The sequence below is a fragment of the Schistocerca americana genome, chromosome X (genome assembly GCF_021461395.2).
Source record: "Schistocerca americana isolate TAMUIC-IGC-003095 chromosome X, iqSchAmer2.1, whole genome shotgun sequence".
NCBI lineage: Eukaryota > Metazoa > Arthropoda > Insecta > Orthoptera > Acrididae > Schistocerca > Schistocerca americana.
In genome coordinates, this window is record NC_060130.1 from 672,478,370 (window position 1) to 672,497,657 (window position 19,288).

The 19,288-nt window shown below is 40.8% G+C and overlaps 1 protein-coding gene across 1 annotated transcript in view; it reads left to right on the plus strand.

The window, feature by feature from the left end:
• The window catches only part of LOC124555746 (vacuolar protein sorting-associated protein 13A-like), a 689,798-nt gene that overhangs the window by 443,897 nt on the left and 226,613 nt on the right, over positions 1-19,288 (plus strand). Inside the window, exons 39-43 of the mRNA XM_047129770.1 lie at positions 17,603-17,745; positions 17,846-17,997; positions 18,143-18,345; positions 18,433-18,553; positions 18,664-18,879. Coding sequence (XP_046985726.1) covers positions 17,603-17,745; positions 17,846-17,997; positions 18,143-18,345; positions 18,433-18,553; positions 18,664-18,879 — 835 coding nt within the window. The remainder of the gene's footprint in view (positions 1-17,602; positions 17,746-17,845; positions 17,998-18,142; positions 18,346-18,432; positions 18,554-18,663; positions 18,880-19,288) is intronic.

A 19,288-nucleotide genomic window follows, 5' to 3' on the forward strand; every position in this document is an offset into this window, starting at 1 on the left:
TTCAGCACCTTCTCATTGGTTATGTGATCTACCAATTTTATCTTGAGCATTCTTCTGTAGCACCATATTTCAAAAGCTTCTATCCTTGTCTTGTATAAGCTGTTTATCACCCATATTTCATTTCCATACATGGCTAAACTCCATACAAATACCTTCAGAAAAGACTTCCTGACACTTAAATCCATACTCGATGTTAACAAATTTCTTTTCCTGAGAAACACTTTTCTTGCCATTTCCAGTCTACATTTTGTATCCTCACTACTCTGGCCATCATCAGTTATTTTCATACCCAAAGAGCAGAACTCATCTACTACTTTAAGTGTCTCATTTCCTAACCTAATTTCCTTAGAATCACCTGATGTAATTCAGAATCAACTACATTCCATTATCCTCATATTGCTTTTGTTGATGTCACCTATATACTTGTTTCAAGACACTTTCCACTCCATTCAGCATCTCTTCCAGGTCCTTTGCTGTCTCTGGCAGGATTGCAATGTCATCGGCAAACTTCAAAATTTTTATTTCTTGTCCCTGAACTTTACTTCCTACTCCAAACTTTTTTTTTTTTGTTTCCTTTACTGAATGTGCAATGTGCATATTGACAGACTGAATAATGCCAGAATGCCGGCTATAGCGCAGTCGTTAGGCATCTGTACAGGTTAGTTAATACATTCTTTGCGTGTTTCCTTTGCGTTATCTAGGCACGGACTCGTGTTTCAGTAACTGTTGTTCAACAACGATTAGAATGGACAGGGACTGTGATTGCTGTTTTCGGATGAGGGCTGAGTTGGCATCCCTTCGCTCACAGCTGCAAGCGGCCCTGACTTCGGTCGCACAGCTTGAGGCTGTTGCCAATGGGCGCCACTGTGGGGAGCCGGACTTGGGTATCACGGGGATGTCAACCTCGTCCCGTCTGTCCCCAGATCGGTCTGCCGCTGTGGTTGCCACGGTTGCTGCCAGCAGTGGGGCTGAGCCCTCACCTGTGGTGGATAAGGAGGTCATTCCAAGGTGTGGCAGGCAGCGAAAGATGTCCCTGTTTCAGAGGATGATTCTCAGCCTTCAAGGTCTGGGCAATCACAGAGGGTGGGCTTATTGGTAGTTGGGAGCTCCAATGTTAGGCGCGTAATGGGGCCCCTTAGGGATATGGCAGCTGAGGAGGGCAGAAATCCAGTGTGCACTCCATGTGCATTCCGGGTGGAGTCATTCGTGATGTGGAATGGGTCCTTCTGGATGCCATGAAGAGTACAGGGTGCAGGCAGCTGCAGGTGGTGGCACATGTCGGCACTAATGACTTGTGTCGCTTTGGATCTGAGGAAATTCTCTCTGGATTCCAGCAGCTATCTGATTTGGTGAAGGCTGCCAGTCTTGCTTACGAGATGAAGGCAGAGCTCACCATCTGCAGCATCGTTGACAGAACCGACTGCGGATCTTTGGTGCAGAGTCGGGTGGAGGGTCTGAATCAGAGGCTCAAACGGTTTTGCAACCGTGTTGCCTGCAGATTCCTTGACTTGCGCCATAGGGTGGTGGGGTTTCAGGTACTGCTGAATAGGTCAGAAGTTCACTACACTCATCTGGCAGCTACATGGGTAGCGGAGGCTGTGTGGCATGGACTGGGCAGTTTTTTAGGTTAGAAGGCCTCGGGAAAGTCCGGGGTGGGCTGCAATCTCAAAGGGTGCATGGCAAATACAGGACGTGCTTGGATCAAGGAGCAGTCGGATTTGTAGTTGTAAATTGTTGTAGTTGTGCTGAGAAAGTCCCTGAGCTTCAAGCGCTAATAGAAAGCACAGAAGCTGAAATCGTTATAGGTACAGAAAGCTGGCTAAAGCCTGAAATAAGTTCTGCAGAAATTCTTATGAAGTCTCAGACAGTGTTCAGGAAAGATAGATTAGGCAGAATTGGTGGTGGAATGTTTGTGTCTGTCAGTAGTGGTTTATCTTGTAGTGAAGTCGAAGTAGATACTCCATGCAAATTGGTATGGGTGGAGGTTATACTTAACAGCCGAACTAAGTTAATAATTGGCTCCTTCTACCGACCCCCAGACTCCGATGATATAGTTGCTGAACAGTTCAGAGAAAATTTGAGTCTTGTAACAAATAAATACCCCACTCATACAGTTATAGTTGGTGGGGACTTCAACCTTCCATCGATATGTTGGCAAAAATACTTGTTTATAACCGGTGGTAGGCAGAAAACGTCTTCCGAGATTGTCCTAAATGCTTTCTCCGAAAATTATTTCGAGCAGTTAGTCCACGAACCCACGTGAATTGTAAATGGTTGCAAAAACACAATTGACCTCTTAGCCACAAACAATCCAGAGCTGATAGAGAGCATAATGACTGATACAGGGATTAGTGATCATAAGGTTGTGGTAGCTAGGCTCAATACTGTTTCTTCCAAATCCACCAGAAACAAACGCAAAATAATTTTATTTAAAAAAGCAGATAAAGAGTCACTAGAAGCCTTCCTAAGAGACAATCTCCATTCCTTCTGATCTCACTATGCAAATGTAGATGATATGTGGCTCAAATTCAAAGATATAGTAGCAACAGCAATTGAGAGATTCATACCTCATAAATTGGTAAGAGATGGAACTGATCCCCCATGGTACATAAAACAGGTCTGAATGCTGTTGCAGAGGCAACGGTAAAAGCATGCAAAGTTCAGAAGAACGCGAAATCCCGAAGATTAGCTAAAGTTTACAGACGCGCGAAACTTGGAATGGACTTCAATGCGAGATACCTTTAATGGGTTCCACAACAAAACATTGTCTCGAAATTTGGTAGAAAATCCGAAGAAATTCTGGTTGTATGTAAAGTACACAAGCAGCAAGACGCAGTCAATACCTTTGCTGCGCAGTGCCGACGGTACTGTTACCAACGACTGGGCCGCTAAAGCGGAGTTATTGAACGCAGTTTTCCGAAATTCCTTCACCAGGGAAGACGAATGGAATATTCCAGAATTTGAAACATGAACAGCTGCTAGCATGAGTTTCTTAGAAGTAGATATCTTAGGGGTTGCGAAACAGCTCAAATCGCTTGATACGGGCAAGTCTTCAGGTCCAGATTGTATACCGACTAGGTTCCTTTCAGATTACGCTGATACAATTGCTCCCTACTTAGCAATCATATACAACTGCTCGCTCACCGATAGATCTGTACCTACAGATTGGAAAATTGCGCAGGTCGCACCAGTGTTTAAGAAGGGTAGTAGGAGTAATTCATTGAACTACAGACCTATATCATTGATGTCGGTTTGCAGTAGGGTTTTGGAGCATATATTGTATTCAAACATTATGAATCACCTCGAAGGGAACGATCTATTGATACGTAATCAGCATGGTTTCAGAAAACATCTTTCTTGTGCAACACAGCTAGCTCTTTATTCGCACGAAGTAATGGTCGATATCGACAGGGGATCTCAAGTTGATTTCGTATTTCTAGATTTCCAGAAAGCTTTTGACACCATTCCTCACAAGCAACTTCTAATCAAGCTGCGGGCCTATGGGGTATCGTCTCAGTTGTGCGACTGGATTCGTGATTTCCTGTCAGGAAGGTCGCAGTTCGTAGTAATAGATGGCAAATCATCGAGTAAAACTGAAGTGATATCAGGTGTTCCCCAGGGAAGCGTCCTGGTACCTCTGCTGTTCCTGATCTATATAAATGACCTGGGTGACAATCTGAGCAGTTCTCTTAGGTTGTTCGCAGATGATGCTGTAATTTACCGTCTAGTAAGGTCATCCGAAGACCAGTATCAGTTGCAAAGTGATTTAGAAAAGATTTCTGTATGGTGTGGCAGGTGGCGGTTGACGCTAAATAACGAAAAGTGTGAGGTGATCCACATGAGTTCCAAAAGAAATCCGTTGGAATTCGATTACTCGATAAATAGTACAATTCTCAAGGCTGTCAATTCAACTAAGTACCTGGGTGTTAAAATTACAAACAACTTCAGTTGGAAAGACCACATAGATAATATTGTGGGGAAGGTGAGCCAAAGGTTGCGTTTCATTTGGCAGGACACTTAGAAGATGCAACAAGTCCACTAAAGAGACAGCTTACACTACACTCGTTCGTCCTCCGTTAAAATATTGCTGCGCTGTGTGGGATCCTTACCAGGTGGGACTGACGAAGGACATCGAAAAGGTGCAAAAAAGGGCAGCTCGTTTTGTATTATCACATAATAGGGGAGAGAGTGTGGCAGATATGATACGCGAGTTGGGATGGAAGTCATTTAAGCAAAGACTTTTTCGTCGCGGCGAGATCTATTTACGAAATTTCAGTCGCCAACTTTCTCTTCCGAAAGAGAAAATATTTTGTTTGGCCCAACCTACATAGGTAGGAATGATCATCAAAATAAAATAAGAGAAATCAGAGCTCGAATAGAAAGGTTTGGGTGTTCGTTTTTCCCGTGCGCTGTTCGGGAGTGGAATGGTAGAGAGATAGTATGATTGTGGTTCAATGAACCCTCTGCCAAGCACTTAAATGTGAATTGCAGAGCAGTCATGTAGATGCAGATGTAGATGTATAGGTCGCAACCTTATCTGACTCCCTTCTCAACCACTGCTTCCCTTTCAAGCCCCTCAGCACCTACAACTGCCGTCTGATTTCAGTACAAGTTGTAAATAGCCTTTTGCTCACTGTATTTTACCCCTGATACTGTCAGGATTTCGAAGATATAATTTCAGTGAACATTGTCGAAAGCTTTCTCTGTGCCTATAGTTGTTATAACTAGATTTGTCTTTCCTTAACCTATCGTCTAAGATAAGTGATAGGTCAGTACTGCCTCATGTCTTCATACATTTTTCTGGAATCCAAACTGATCTTTCACAAGGTTGGCTTTTCACAGTTTTTACATGCTTTTGTAAATAATTCATGTTAGTATTTGCAACTATGACTTATTAAACTGATAGTTTGGCAATATTCACACCTGTGAGCACCTGCTTTCTTTGGAATTTGAATTATATTCTTTTTGAAGTGTGAGGGTATTTCACTTGTCTCATACATCTTGGAAACCAGGTGGAAGAGTTTTGTCATGGCTGGCTCTCCCAAGGCTATCAGTAGTTCTGAGAGAATGTTGAATACTCCTGGGGCCTTGGCTTTTATTTATTTATTTATTATTTGACTTATGTCTTTCAGTGCTGTATCAGATTTTTCTCACAGTATCATATCTCTCATCACACTTTCAACTATGTCGTCTTCCATTTCTATAAAATTGCTTTCAAGTTAATCTCCTTGGTGTAGACCCTCTATATACTCCTTCCACCTTTTGCCTTCCCTTCTTTGCTTAGGATTGGTTTTCCAGTTGAGATCTTGATGTTCGTACAGCTGCTTCTCTTTTCTCCAAAGGCCTCTTTAATTTACCTGTAGGCAGTATGAGTGAAATATGCTTCTAAATCCTTACATTTGTCCTCTAGCCATTCCTGCTTAGCCATTTTGGACTTCCTGTAAGTCTCACTTTTTAGACATTTGTATTCCCTTTCACCTGCTTTATTTGCCACATTTTTATATTTTTCTCCTTTCATCAATTAAATTTAATAAGAGTGTCATATAATTGTAGAAAAATAAATGGTGCAATAAAGCAACACAAGGAATCCTACAAACAAATCAAGAGAAAACCAAAGTAGGGAAAGAAGAATTCTGCTCCAAAATACCAGTGTGGGAGGAGTGTAAGCCAGCAGCTACAGGAAAAACCATGATCTGGATGATATCAACCTATCTGTATTTTCTGTAATTTAATCAAACATCCATTAGTAGATACCCAAATCCATCTGTCCTATGGGTATACTTATCTTTGTTGATATCATTTCATCCAGAGTTGGAGGTCCATGGCCTCGTTTGGTGTTAGAGGTGGTATATTGTTGTCTAACTAACAAACAAAAAACTTTCATAAATGTTTTTTTGTTTATCCTGCACAAATAAAATCATATGTCTGATTCATCATAATATGATTACCATTAGTGATGCCACCAAAATATTATTAAAAAGGAACATTCAGTGAAACACTTACTGTTGGACCGACCACTATCTGTTACTGCCAATACCCTCTGATACTCTGCCCAGCTTCAGCTGAGGTAGTTTCTTTTGTAATGGCGACTAGTTGGCATCATTGCTAGGGTATCAACCAAACTGTACACATTATTTTCCAAATGAGTTTCAGTACCTATTATTGTGATGATGAATAAGGACTGGTTTTTGGTCATGAGAGAGTCAGTCCACAACCGGGTTTCAGATGAGGAACTTGTGATGGTTAGAACGACACCAATAGGCTGTGTGTTAAACCAATGACAGTGTCTGCTCCATATGTATCTGATTATTCCAAAATAACTGTGGACATTGTGGGTATGTTTTTACTTCACATAGACATTCAACAGTAAACTATTGTAGCAGTAAGTGGATGTTCCCCTGCAAACTATTAATGAGGCTAATCAAAAGTTAAACAATAATGCACAGACCATATAAATGCGTATATGGGGGGTTGTGAAAAGTGAAAGTAAAAGACTGTGAAATGCAACTGTGCATCTGTCGGCTACATCACTTATAATAGACAGCAGTTCCACATCCAACCCCACTTTCTTCAGACAGTATGTCGACACCAAGGACAACAAACAAAGAAAATAAAGCAGGCGAACCACTACAGCTTGTAAATCAAATTATCTGTTACAATTACTGATAAGAAACAAAAAACTTAAATTTCTAAAATAAATCTATTTTTAAACATGAAAAACAGTGATTATATACAAATTAAGTCAGAGATACAGAAGTAACATGAATGGATTGATACTTCAAGCAAATTTTGAGGAAGCTCATAGAGGTACTGCTCCTCTGTTTTTGTTCCCTACTCTTCCCTTCTTCAAAAGTGTGTATTACCCTTTCAGGCATGCTCCTGATGAATGCTGAAATAACCTCTTGAGGAATCATAATATTAAAGTGTGCTTCATTCATGAAGTCTTGCACAATACTTGCAACATGTGGCCATGTGCTGTAATGTATTTGTGTAAATCCAGCACCAGTACATAGTGCAAAATACACGACATGCTCTGAAAGGATTCTCTCCACATACTGATTTGCTGTAATGCTCCAACAGTCCACAAAGACCAGCTCTGTCCTTGCAGTCATACTGTTTCCTGCCCAGACCATCATAACCATCCTGAAAAGGCATCTTGAATGAAAATGTGCAAATTAATGCCTCTCACCAGGCCTTCTCCAAATTCTCTCTCTACAAACAGGTGACCACAGGCCGTATCATTACTCACCAGTTAACAACACTTGTTATTATTATTGTACTCTCCAGTTGTAGTGTGAGTGGTTCCATCACTAACCTTGACCACTCAAACTTGATAAAGTTGATTTTGTGTTTCAACTGTGGAGATGTGATGGTTACAGAGAATTTGAAGTTGTAAGAAGTGGTAATCACTTCTATGTGTTGCTCTTTGTGGACTGGATGCTGGTTTCCTTGTGTGGCTTCTAGTACTTTGCTATCGATCTAGAAATTGTAGAAGGTGTAGTTTTCAACACTTCTGCAATGTAATGCGTACTTCAACCATCTTTCATCAAAGCAACATGATCTGTACCATCTTTATGGCTTATTTCAGCGTGTTTACTCCAGGGAGCTGATTACAATAATCACAGAAAAATCTTACGATGATGTGTGACTGAAAGGGGAACAATAAAAGGTTCAGAAATAAGTACTACTAGAGCAGGATAACATTATTGTCTTTAAACTAGTGATGTTTTTTTTTTCAGGTTGTGCAGGAACAAACAATTGAGGAAAGTGTGACAAAAAAAATCATAGCTTCGTTGTTTCCCCCCAAAGCAGTGTCAATGACATACCCCACCTAAAAAATAGGATAATGTGGTATGCTTTGATTAAATAGATAATTACACATGTTGCATTTTTCATACTACTCAGTGTACATACTTTGATGTGAGGTGGGCTCACATCATATAATAACTAAACTTGCTCATTTTCACTTACGGATGTCAAAAATTGTTATATTTTGTAATTACTGCAGTAAATGAAAAATAAACACTTGCATAATTTCATACTGTGCTGAAAGCCAGTTTCAATGTGCAGCAAAATAAAAATCTGGGTCCAGAATGAGATTTTCACTCTGCAGCGGAGTGTGTGCTGATATGAAACTTCCTGGCAGATTAAAACTGTGTGCCCGACCGAGACTCGAACTCGGGACCTTGCCTTTCGCGGGCAAGCGCTCTACCATCTGAGCTACCGAAGCACGACTCACGCCTGGTACTCACAGCTTTACTTCTGCCAGTATCTCGTCTCCTACCTTCCAAACTTCACAGAAGCTCTCCTGCGAACCTTGCAGAACTAGCACTCCTGAAAGAAAGGGTCCCTCATATATTGCCAGTTCTGTTAATATGCAAATCATGTTTATATTATATTTCTTGAACTGGTCTGACATGAGTACAATAGGGCTAAACATACAAATACAATAATCACTACTAGTACAAAAATGCCATGCTAAAAATTTGACACAATATTGTTATTTATGTCAAATGGTTGCATTGGATTACGAGAGTACAAATCTGAAATTGAGGTATGTCTACTCAAAGTATTCTAAAAGTCATTAATGCATTTCTATCAATGTTTTGATTCATTAATATTATGTAAAACATTGTATTTTAGGTACAAGTAAAATTGGAAACATTTTTCTTCCTTTGCACACAATGGTTTCTTTCCTTTTTGAAATGTGAGTTCTGTGTTAAGTGTGTCTGTTGAGTATTAGCAACTGTTATGAATGTGTGTGTGTGTGTGTGTGTGTGTGTGTGTGTGTGTGTAAGGGAGGGTGAAACTTGGTCCCAGCATATACCCTACTCCTCTCAAACAGCACTAAGGGGCCATTGGGTTTACATCATGACCAGATGGATGGATCACCATCAGTAGTCTCCTATGCTCATATGCCCTTACTCCATGACACTATGGAAAAATTTGGATCTTATATCAGGACAGTAGCGCAATGTTTGGTGAGGAGGAGCTTAATGTTATTATCTCACCTCACCGTTTGAGCCAAATACAGGTGGCGAAAATTTCTTCTACCACCAGGATTTGAACTGGCTTACCTTGAGTTGAGCACACACCACCAGTAACATCAGCTATGGTGGCTGGTTATCTTTTATGTGTAACTGGTTGTCTGAAAAGAGGTACCATAATCTCATATTTTGACTGAGATACTTCAATTATTTCAAAAGACTTTTTTTATCAAGATTTGTGGAATTACTTCATGCTACCTATCCGCCACAATAGCTATTGTTTCTCAGATAATAAGAGGTTGTTCTGACTTTCAAAAATAATTAATAATGGTTGGAATAACTTCTAAAAAGGGAGCCAAAAGCAAAACATTTTATCAGGTGATGAAGGTTGACAGCGTAAATGTAAGTAAAATGACAGGTAAGAAAAGAGATAATTTCAAGCAATTTTATGGTTTAGTTGAAAGTGTGTGTCATATTACATCAAAGCTAATTTTAGCCACGTGCAAATTTGGATTATGATGAACATAGAATTTTCTGAATAAAATGTCCTCGGGTTTCCAACTGCGTCAATTGCTTAAAACTACACAAGCTTTCTGGCAAGCACTCTGTGGCCATTGTCAGGTGTTATAACTGCCAGTGGGATGTTGGTGCACCCTTATATATGCTAGCTGCTGGCTGTGACGTCACTGGTGCCCGTGATATTGCTATATATGGGCATGTTTTGAGTCAGCGTTCGATGGGCCCTCTTCAACCGCTCGATCGCTGGATCCCACTCAGTGCAGAACTGCAAGCCACCGTCTCAATTCAGGGTGTTAGCGGTAATTTTTATTTCAATAGCTTCCTTTATTAAACTGTCCCAGAAGCCATTAGTGTGAGCCACAACAGAGGTATCGTCAAATTTTATGTGGTGACTATTTTCTATCGCATGCTCAACTAACACAGATTTCTCTGGATAGCGTAGGCGATAATACCTCTCACGTTCTTTCCTGCATTGTTCCACAGTGCGCACTGTTTGTCCGATGTACTTCTGGCCAGACTCAAAAGGTATTTTGTAGACTCCAGGTGTTATGAGACCTACTGCATCTTTAACTGCTCTCAGTAATTGATGGATTTTCGTTGGAGGCCTGAAGATTGATTTGATCTTGTGTCTTTTCAACAGGCGGCTTATCTTGCCCGACACAGAGCCACAGAATGGCAGCGAAGCAAGTTTCTTTTCCTGCTCTTCATCGGTGGTCTTATTCTGATATTTCCCAGAAATCACTTCTTTCACTTAATGGGCGCTGTAAATGTTATTCCTGAAAACCTTGCGTAGGTGGCTCAGTTCATGTGGTAGATTTTCGTTGTCTGATATTATTCCTGCATGATGCACCAATGTTTGTAACACTGTGCCCTTCTGTGCTGGATGATGATGGCTGGTGGCTTGCAGGGACAGGTCTGTGTGGGTGGGTTTTCTGTAGACACTCTGGCCAAGGCACCGATTTAAGTTACGGTGGACAAGGACATTGAGGAAGTGGAATGCATTATCTTTTTCCACCTCCATGGTGAACTGGATATTACTGTTGATGCCATTGAGGTGTTCCAAAAACTCATCTAGTTTGTTACGTCCATGTGGCCAAATGACGAACCTGCCGTCAAAGTATCAAAAGAAACACTTTGGCCACAATGGCGCAGTATCAATGGCAATATCCTCAAAACTCTCCATGAAAAGGTTTGCAACAACTGGCGCCAACAGGCTACCCATTGCTACGACATCTGTCTGATCGTAATACTGGCTGTTGTACACGAAATAGGAGGACTTAAGAGTGTGCCTAAATAGCTCAACCAGGTCACTTACAAAGTACTGGGAAATTAGGTCCAAAGCGTCTTTGACAGGCGCATTCGTAAACAGTGCCACTACATCAAAACTGACCATAATATCATCCTCACTAAGGCGTAGACAGTTGATTCTGCTGATAAATTCTACTGAGTTTTTTAATGATGTTCACAGTGTCCCACATGTGGAGCGAGGAGCTTGGCCAAGTACTTCGCCAAATTTTATGTTTGAGAACCTATTGTGGACACAATAAGGTGAAATGGTGTCCTGTCCTTGTGTATCTTTGGTAAACCATAAGCAGTAGGTGGTCTAGGCACCTGTGGGAGAAGATTCTTAACCACACTGTCTTCCCCTGAAGATCACTTAAGAAGTTCTGATGGTTTTCCTTACTATTCTTGGTGTTGGTCATGTGGGAGCTTCCGATAAGTATCTTTGTTCAGTAGTGCACAGATCTTCGTATCATAGTCCTCGAACTCCATAATTATGGCAGCATTGCCTTTGTCAGCAGGAAGTACCACAATGCTTTCATCATTATGTAGTGCTCGAAAGCTGTTGCGCTCAGCCCTGGTCATGTTGGATGCTGGTAACTTCGTCTTTGTCAGTATACGGCCGGTTTCTCGCCGTATTTCGTCCGCTGTTTCATGTGGAAGCTTGTGGACTGCCTGTTCAACACCACTTATTATTTCACAGACAGGAATGTCCCACAGTGAAGATGCGAAATTAAGTCCTTTCTTAAGTGCCGACATTGCACCCGTGTCTATATCTCTCGCCGTCAAGTTGATGACGGTGTGTTCTAAAGATCTGTGGTCCCATGCCATGTTGTTGTTGCGAAAGGCGGCTGATCTTTCCTTTCTGCTTCTCTGTAGTTCGTTTCTGTGCTGACGTCATTTGAGAAACCGTAGCATCGTCGACAGATTCCCAGTCCAAAGCTGTGAGTGTTCTTGATAACTGCAGCTGCAAGGCCATAAGGGCACGTCCAATTTGCATCCACCTCCTGGTGGCAGCGGTGTTGATATGATGAGATACCATAGCAAATTGTGGAATGGTCTTCTCATCGCGGCAGCGCAGTAGGAAGGACGCGAGACTCTGCATTCATACAATAGAATTTTCTGTATGAAGCAATGGATTCAATGTCACACAATTGCTTAGAATTGACAAAAGGAGTGGAAAACTCAGCAGAATTACTTCACAAGGGTACCAGGTCATATGTATAGTGTGATACCAAGTACTAGTCTTATCCAGGTATGAAATTCATAGGACAAATGTTTTAAGGATTTTAGCAAATTTAAATATATTCTCATAGATTTTCTGTACTGGAAACTGCCTAACTATCAACATAAAACACTGTTACAAAATATTTTATACTCTGGGCTTCCACTGCTGTTGAAAGGCATGATGTGTACATCTATGTTTACATATTTACTCCGCAAGCCACTTTGTGGTGTGTGGCAGAGGGTACCCTGTACCACTACTTGTTATCTCCTTTTCTGTTCCACTCGCAAAGTTAGCGAAGGAAAAACGTCTGTCTATATGCCTCCATGTGAGCCCTAATTTCTCGTATTTTCGTGGTCCTTCCATGCAATATATATATGTTGGCGGCTGTAGAATTGTTCTGCAGTCAGCTTCAAATGCCGGTTCTCTAAATTTTCTTAATAGTGTTTCTTGGAAAGAATGTCACCTTACCTATAGGGATTCCCATTTGAGTTCCCAAGGCATCTTCATAACACTTACATGTTGTTCAAACCTACCAATAACAAATCTATCCACCCTCGTCTGAATTCCTTGTGTCTTTCTTCAATCTGGCCTAGTACGGATCCCAAACACTCAAGCAGTACTCAAGAATAGATGGCACCAGCGTCCTATATGCAGTGAGCAGTACTCAAGGCTAGATCGTACCAGCGACCTATATGCAGTCTCCTTTACAGTCCTAAAATTCTCCCAATAAACTGAAGTCAACCATTTGCCTTTTCTACCACATTTTGCACATGCTTGTTCCACCTCATATCACACACAATGTTACACCCAGATATTTAAACGACTTGACTTTGCCAAGCTGGATGCTAGTAATACTGTATCCAAACATTACAGTTTTATCTTCCTACTCATCTGCATTAACTTACAAAAAATGGTTCAAATGGCTCTGAGCACTATGCGACTTAACTTCTGAGGACATCAGTCGCCTAGAACTTAGAACTAATTAAACCTAACTAACCTAAGGACATCACATACATCCATGCCCGAGGCAGGATTCGAACCTGCGACCGTAGCGGTTGCTCGGCTTACAGACTGTAGCGCCTAGAACCGCACGGCCACTATGGCCGGCTAACTTACATTTTTCCACATTTAGGGATAGCTGTCAATCATCACACCAACTGGAAATTTTGTCTAAGTCCTCTTGTATCCCCCTACAGTCACTCAACATCAACTTCAATACCTTACCATACACCATGGCATGCATCGTCAGCAAACAACTGCAGACTGCTGCCCACCATATCCACCAAATCATTTATGCATATAGAGAACAACAGTGGTCCTATCACACTTCTGTTGGACACTCCTGACAGTACCCTTCTCTCTGATGAACACTCACCATTGTCGACAATATACCACCTTCATTAACAGCCTGAAATGGGGCACTGTGTCAGATGACTTCCAGAAATCTAGAAACATGGAATCTGCTGTTGCACTTTATCCATAGTTCTCAGTATATAATGTGAGGAAAGGGCAATCTGAGTTTCGCATGAGTGATGGTTTCTAATACCATGCTGATGTGTGGACGTAAGTTGCTTAGTCTCACGAAGGTTTATTATATTCGGACTGAGAATATCTTTAAGGATTCTACAGCAAACAGCAGTTAGGGATATTGGCCTGTAATTTTGCTGGTCTGTTGTTTTACCTCTCTTATATACTGGAGTCACATGTGCTTTAGTCCAGTTGCTTGAGACTTCATGCTGGGCGAGAGATTCATGATAAGTACAAGCTAGGTAAGAGGCCAATGCTACAGAGTACTCCTTGTAAAATTGAACTGGGATTACATCCAGACCTGGTGATTTATTTGTTTTTAAATCTTTAAGGTGCTTCTCTAGGCAAGGCATGCTTTTATTTCTGTCATCCATACATGAGTCTGTCCGATGGTCAAATGACAGTATACTTGTACAATTCTCATGTGTGAACAGTTTCTCGAATGTGCAATTTAATACTTTGCCTTTCATTTTGCTATCTTCAACTGCCACACCAAACTGGTCAACAAGGGACTGAATGGGAGTCTTAGACTTGCTTAATGATTTTACATATGATCAGAATGTTCTTTGGTTCTCTGCCAGATCTTTTACTAAGGTGTGACGGTGGTAGTTGTTGTATGCTTTGCCCATATACCTTTTCAGAGATGCAAAAATCTCTACTAACCTTCACATGTCATCGTTTGTTCATCCCCATTTGAACCTAGAGTGCAACAGTCTTTGCTTCCTCAGCATCTTACAAATTTTGTTGTTGAACCATGGTGGGTCTTTTCCATTCTCTATCCACTTACTAGGCATGTAATTCTCCAGATCACGATCTATAATCTGCTCAAACTTTGCACATAATTTCTGTTCACCATCTTACTGGTAGTAAGTGATGCCAATTCACTGTCTAAGTAATACATTAATAACTGCTTAATTTTGCTGTCTAGCAGAAACACTCTCCTAGCCTTCTTGTGGATTTATTAACTTTTCTAATCATAGTTGCTATAGTGACGTCATGATCACAAATCCGTTTCTATACTGACATTGTCGATAAGATTCCGTCTATTTGTAGCTACAAGGTCAAAGATATTTCCATTTTGAAGGGGTGCGAGCTGGCTGCTCAAGACAATTTTCAGAAAATGTGTTCAAAAGTATTTCGTATGATTGTCATTCTGTACCCCCTGCAACGAATCCACAGACGTCCTAGTGTATAATCAGCAGGTTAAAGTCGAGTACAACCAGTATTGCACGATCTGAGTATTTATGCAGAATTGACCCTAGGCTTTCTTTGAAGGAGCCTAGAACTGCCACAGTGGAATCAGGTGGCTAGTAAAATCATCCAACAATTAACTTACTTTCACCTGCAGCTACACTCGACCATATGACTTCACTGTCACACTCATCTTTGACCTCAACAGAGACAATATTTTTGTCAACTGCAATGAAAACTACCCCTCCTATGGCCTCTAATCAGTCTTTCCAATATACATTCTCAGAGCTTTCCACTTCAGCTTTCAGCCAGCTGTCAGTCCCTAATAATAATTTGAGTGTGAGAACTTTCCTGGAGGACAGTAAGTTCGGGAACTTTATTTCAAACACTTTGTCAGTTTGCTGATAAAATTGTGACAGTTGAAGTGTCTTTATTTGGAACACCGTTTGACTTCCCTTTCTGTGAATCATATGGCTAATGCCTAGCCTAAAAAACTCCCATGTGCATTCCACAAGTAATCTGCTAATCAAGTAGCTGCTGCCTTTGTGTAGTGCACCTCTGACCTATCAAGAGGAGTCCTACAAATCCCCATACGATAATCCAGTTCTAGAAATCTGCAGCCATGACCATCACAGAATCAATGAAGCATTTGGTTGAAGCCCTCCACTTGGCTCCAAACCATAGGACCCTGTTCAACTCTGGGAATAATGCTGCAAATTCACGCTCTGCTTGTATCCCACGGCTGAGGCCAGCAGTCTTCACAACCTCCGCCAGCTGCCTTTAGGAACTGATGATTGCCTCAGAAGCCATGCAACAGGTGTCATTGGTGCCAACATGAGCCACCAGAAAGGCCACCTCTACACTCTGGCAGAAATACGGAGTGTACATTGGCTACTTGCCTAAGGGGCTCCAGAACTTGCCTATCTTTGGAGCTCCCAGTAACCAGTAAACTCCTCCCCTGTGTGCCTGCTCAGACTGTTCTGAAGGAGTGGCCACCTGTCCACTCACAGGATACGTGGGCAAGGCCATGCAGCCAGTCTCCACATTCTCCCTCTGCCTCGAGTGACATGAACACATTACCACTACCCCCCACCCTGTTGTGAGGTTGGATCCTCCACATTGTGTGCACTACGATGTGCCTCAGAAGCAGAGCCACGGACAAAACAAGTCACACTTTAGGTGTCCCATGCAATGTGTCAGATTGTCAGCCATTGGTACACCCTGAGGCTGCAGTCTGAAGGTGACTGACCGTAGCCAACAGCACATTCAGTTGTTCGCAAACTGTGGCCAGCTCCTCCTGCATCTGCACACAGCAAGTACATATCCTAGTAAGACTAACTGAAGAAGTGAACTACAAAAGCAGACAATCCTAGATATGCAACTTGCTATCCTCCTAATGTGTCACCAATGGATGCTGATGCGTTAAATAGTTACGTAGCTAGCTGTTCAGTTTGCAACTACTGCACTAAAGACTGAATGAATTTACACTTACAAAAACGCAAGATCAACCCTCTTAAACCCAGAAACACACCCAAAATTTAATAAATATACTACATCAAAAACATGGGAAAGAATAAACACTTAACTTACCGCTCTGTAGATGCATTTGTATCACAGCTGAGTGCTGGAGCCTGACTGACTGGCTTCCTAAATGAATGGATGGTTGCTTTCAAAACAAAACAAATGAGCAACTAATGCACTAAAGACTGAATGAATTTACACTTACAAAAACATGAGATTAACCATCTTAAACAGAGAAACATGCATGAAATTTAATAAATATGCTATGTGGAAAATGCAGAAAAGGATAAACATATACCTTTCGGCTCTGTAGATGCACTCATATTACAGCAGAGTGCTGGAGTCTGACTGGTTGGCTTACTAAATGAGCAGATGATTGCTTTCAAAACAAAACAAACGAGCAACTAATGTGCTAAAGACTGAATGAATTTACACTTACAAAAATGTGGGATTAGCCCTCTTAAAGAGAGAAACACACACAAAATTTATTAAATTTGTTACATGGAAAACGCAGTGAAGGATAAACACTTGAGTTGCCATTCTGTAAACTGCCTTGTGTTAGGAATAATTCCACCAACAGCTGGTAAAATTGTTGTTTTATTGACACACAACTGGCTGCATCATCAGGAACATCAGTGTTAAAAGATCATAGGTGTAACCATCACTTTTAGTCAAGATATACTGTTCAGTGAATATTGCCTACATTACATTGGCATACAAAGCGTGACAAAGACATGATCCATTAAAATCATACAAATTGTTTGTGGATAGATCATGTAGTTATAGAGCCATGTTTTAAAATTTATCTGCATTGACGTGATGGCAGGGCAGCCTAGTGTTGAGAAGAGTAAAAGTATGAAACTTCCTGGCAGATTAAAACTGTGTGCCCGACCGAGACTCGAACTCGGGACCTTTGCCTTTCGCAGGCAAGTGCTCTACCATCTGAGCTACCGAAGCACGAATCACGTCTGGTACTCACAGCTTTACTTCTGCCAGTATCTCATTCTGGAAAGTAAAAGTAGTTCGAAAAAGTGACTAAGATGGAGTATGCACGTAGACAATACTCGCTGAATAGTATATCTTGCCTCCATGTAAGAATTTAATGTTATACTAAAATTTCATTTATTTGATTCACCAAGAGTTCTATAGATTTTCAAAACAGAATACTTTTTCACAGCTTGAATTATTTCTCTTTCTATTAATATTTGCTGAGCATATTAGTAGCCAGCAAATAACATAGATAGACTCTTGTCTATCAAACACGTTATGTATTGTCAAGACACAGCAATGTTATTACATACTTGAGTGATGCTGTTCTTAATAAAACTGTGTTTCTCATTCCATGCAGCTTTGAAGGTGGATTCAGTTACCGACAAAGTGATTCAGGGTCTGAACAAATACTGTTGTCACCAGTTCTCCAGTTTCCTCCAGAATCTGTGACAAACATATACAAGAAAATAACAGAGGAACATCTTGTAATAGATGTAGAAGGTAAAGATATTTTAAATTAATCTGTGTTTTTGAATTAATAAATGTTATGAGCTTGTGATTTATTATAATATTTAACTTTCTACTGTTTCTGATATTATAGGTTTTGAGAAACTACATATTCTGGCCCCTAAGAGAGACTCAGTTAAGTTACATATGCTCCAGCCTATTAAAAACAACACAAGATATTATATAATTGTTTGTGTGGATGTTCATCAGAGGCACCGTAAGGTTACTGTGAGATCTCCTTTGCAGGTGTGCTATTTTCTGTGAAAACATTAGCATTCTTTAGGGTAAAGGAATGTGGGAATGTGTGGCCTTGTGTGTTATGTAAAAGATGTTAATAAATTGAAAATAACACTGTCTGACACCAGCTACAATTAATATTGATGAATTTCAGATAAAAAATGAAACTTCATATGCGATGGGCTTGTACTATAAGAAGTCTGTTGTGGAAAGTATTGGTGTGCAGCATGTAGGGGAAGTTACTAATCCATTTGAAGATTCTATTCGAGTAACAATAATTGAACCAGATGGTGTATTTAATGTTCCACTGTACATAGCATACCACTGCAAACTACATGTTCTTCCTGCATATGTAGAGTAAGTAATGTCCTTAATGTATGGTACTGTATGCTTGTAAACTATTTCAGGTCCTAATTTACAGACTTTCTTATGTTAATACTGTAGCAGCTATAATGTCAGTGAAGTGGGACTGTGTTGGCAAGAAATGGCATCTGATCTTAATATACCAAAAGATGTGTTTTGCATGCCAAAAGAAGAAAAGGATGTAACAGTATTTTCATTAAGGGTTTGTATAATTATTTATTCATCAGTTTACTTTTGTAGCTGAGTATTACTGCAATATTGATATCATAATCTGTAGATTACAGGTATGTATAATGTCATTTTCTTTTTAAGGCCATGTGCACTGAGGGACAACAGATTAACAGAATCTCACGATCAGTCCCTAACTATTTTATCAGGCTTGTTCCTCCACTTGCATTATACAACTTTTTGCCATATGCTATTGAAGTAAAGATACCAAGCATTAAGTATGAAGTTCGTATAGAAGCTGGTGAGAAGACCAATGTTTATTTCCTCAATTTGCTGAAGATGCATAAAATTTGTGTGGAGGTGAGTGCTAGTCTACCTAATGGGACACTTATCAGTAATTGAATGCTGATAGAAATAATGATTTGAGTTTTAGTTATTGAATTAACAGTTGTTGTATTGTATTGTATTGAACTGGGGACCTAGAAATGATGTAGACGCTTCGTCCTTGCCGTAGCCCACAGTGGTACACAACCCCAAAACAGGGAACAGGGTACAGCAGTCCACTCACCCTACTGCCGCCCCACACCGAACCCTGGCTTATTGTGCAGTTTCAATCACCGACAATGTGTAACTGAGGCGGAATAAGGGGAACCAGCCTGAATTTGCTGAGGCAGATGGAAAACCACCTTAGAAACCACCCACAGATTGGCTGTCTCATCAGACCTTCACACCAATCTGCTGGTCAGATTCGTGTCTTGGACCAGCATGC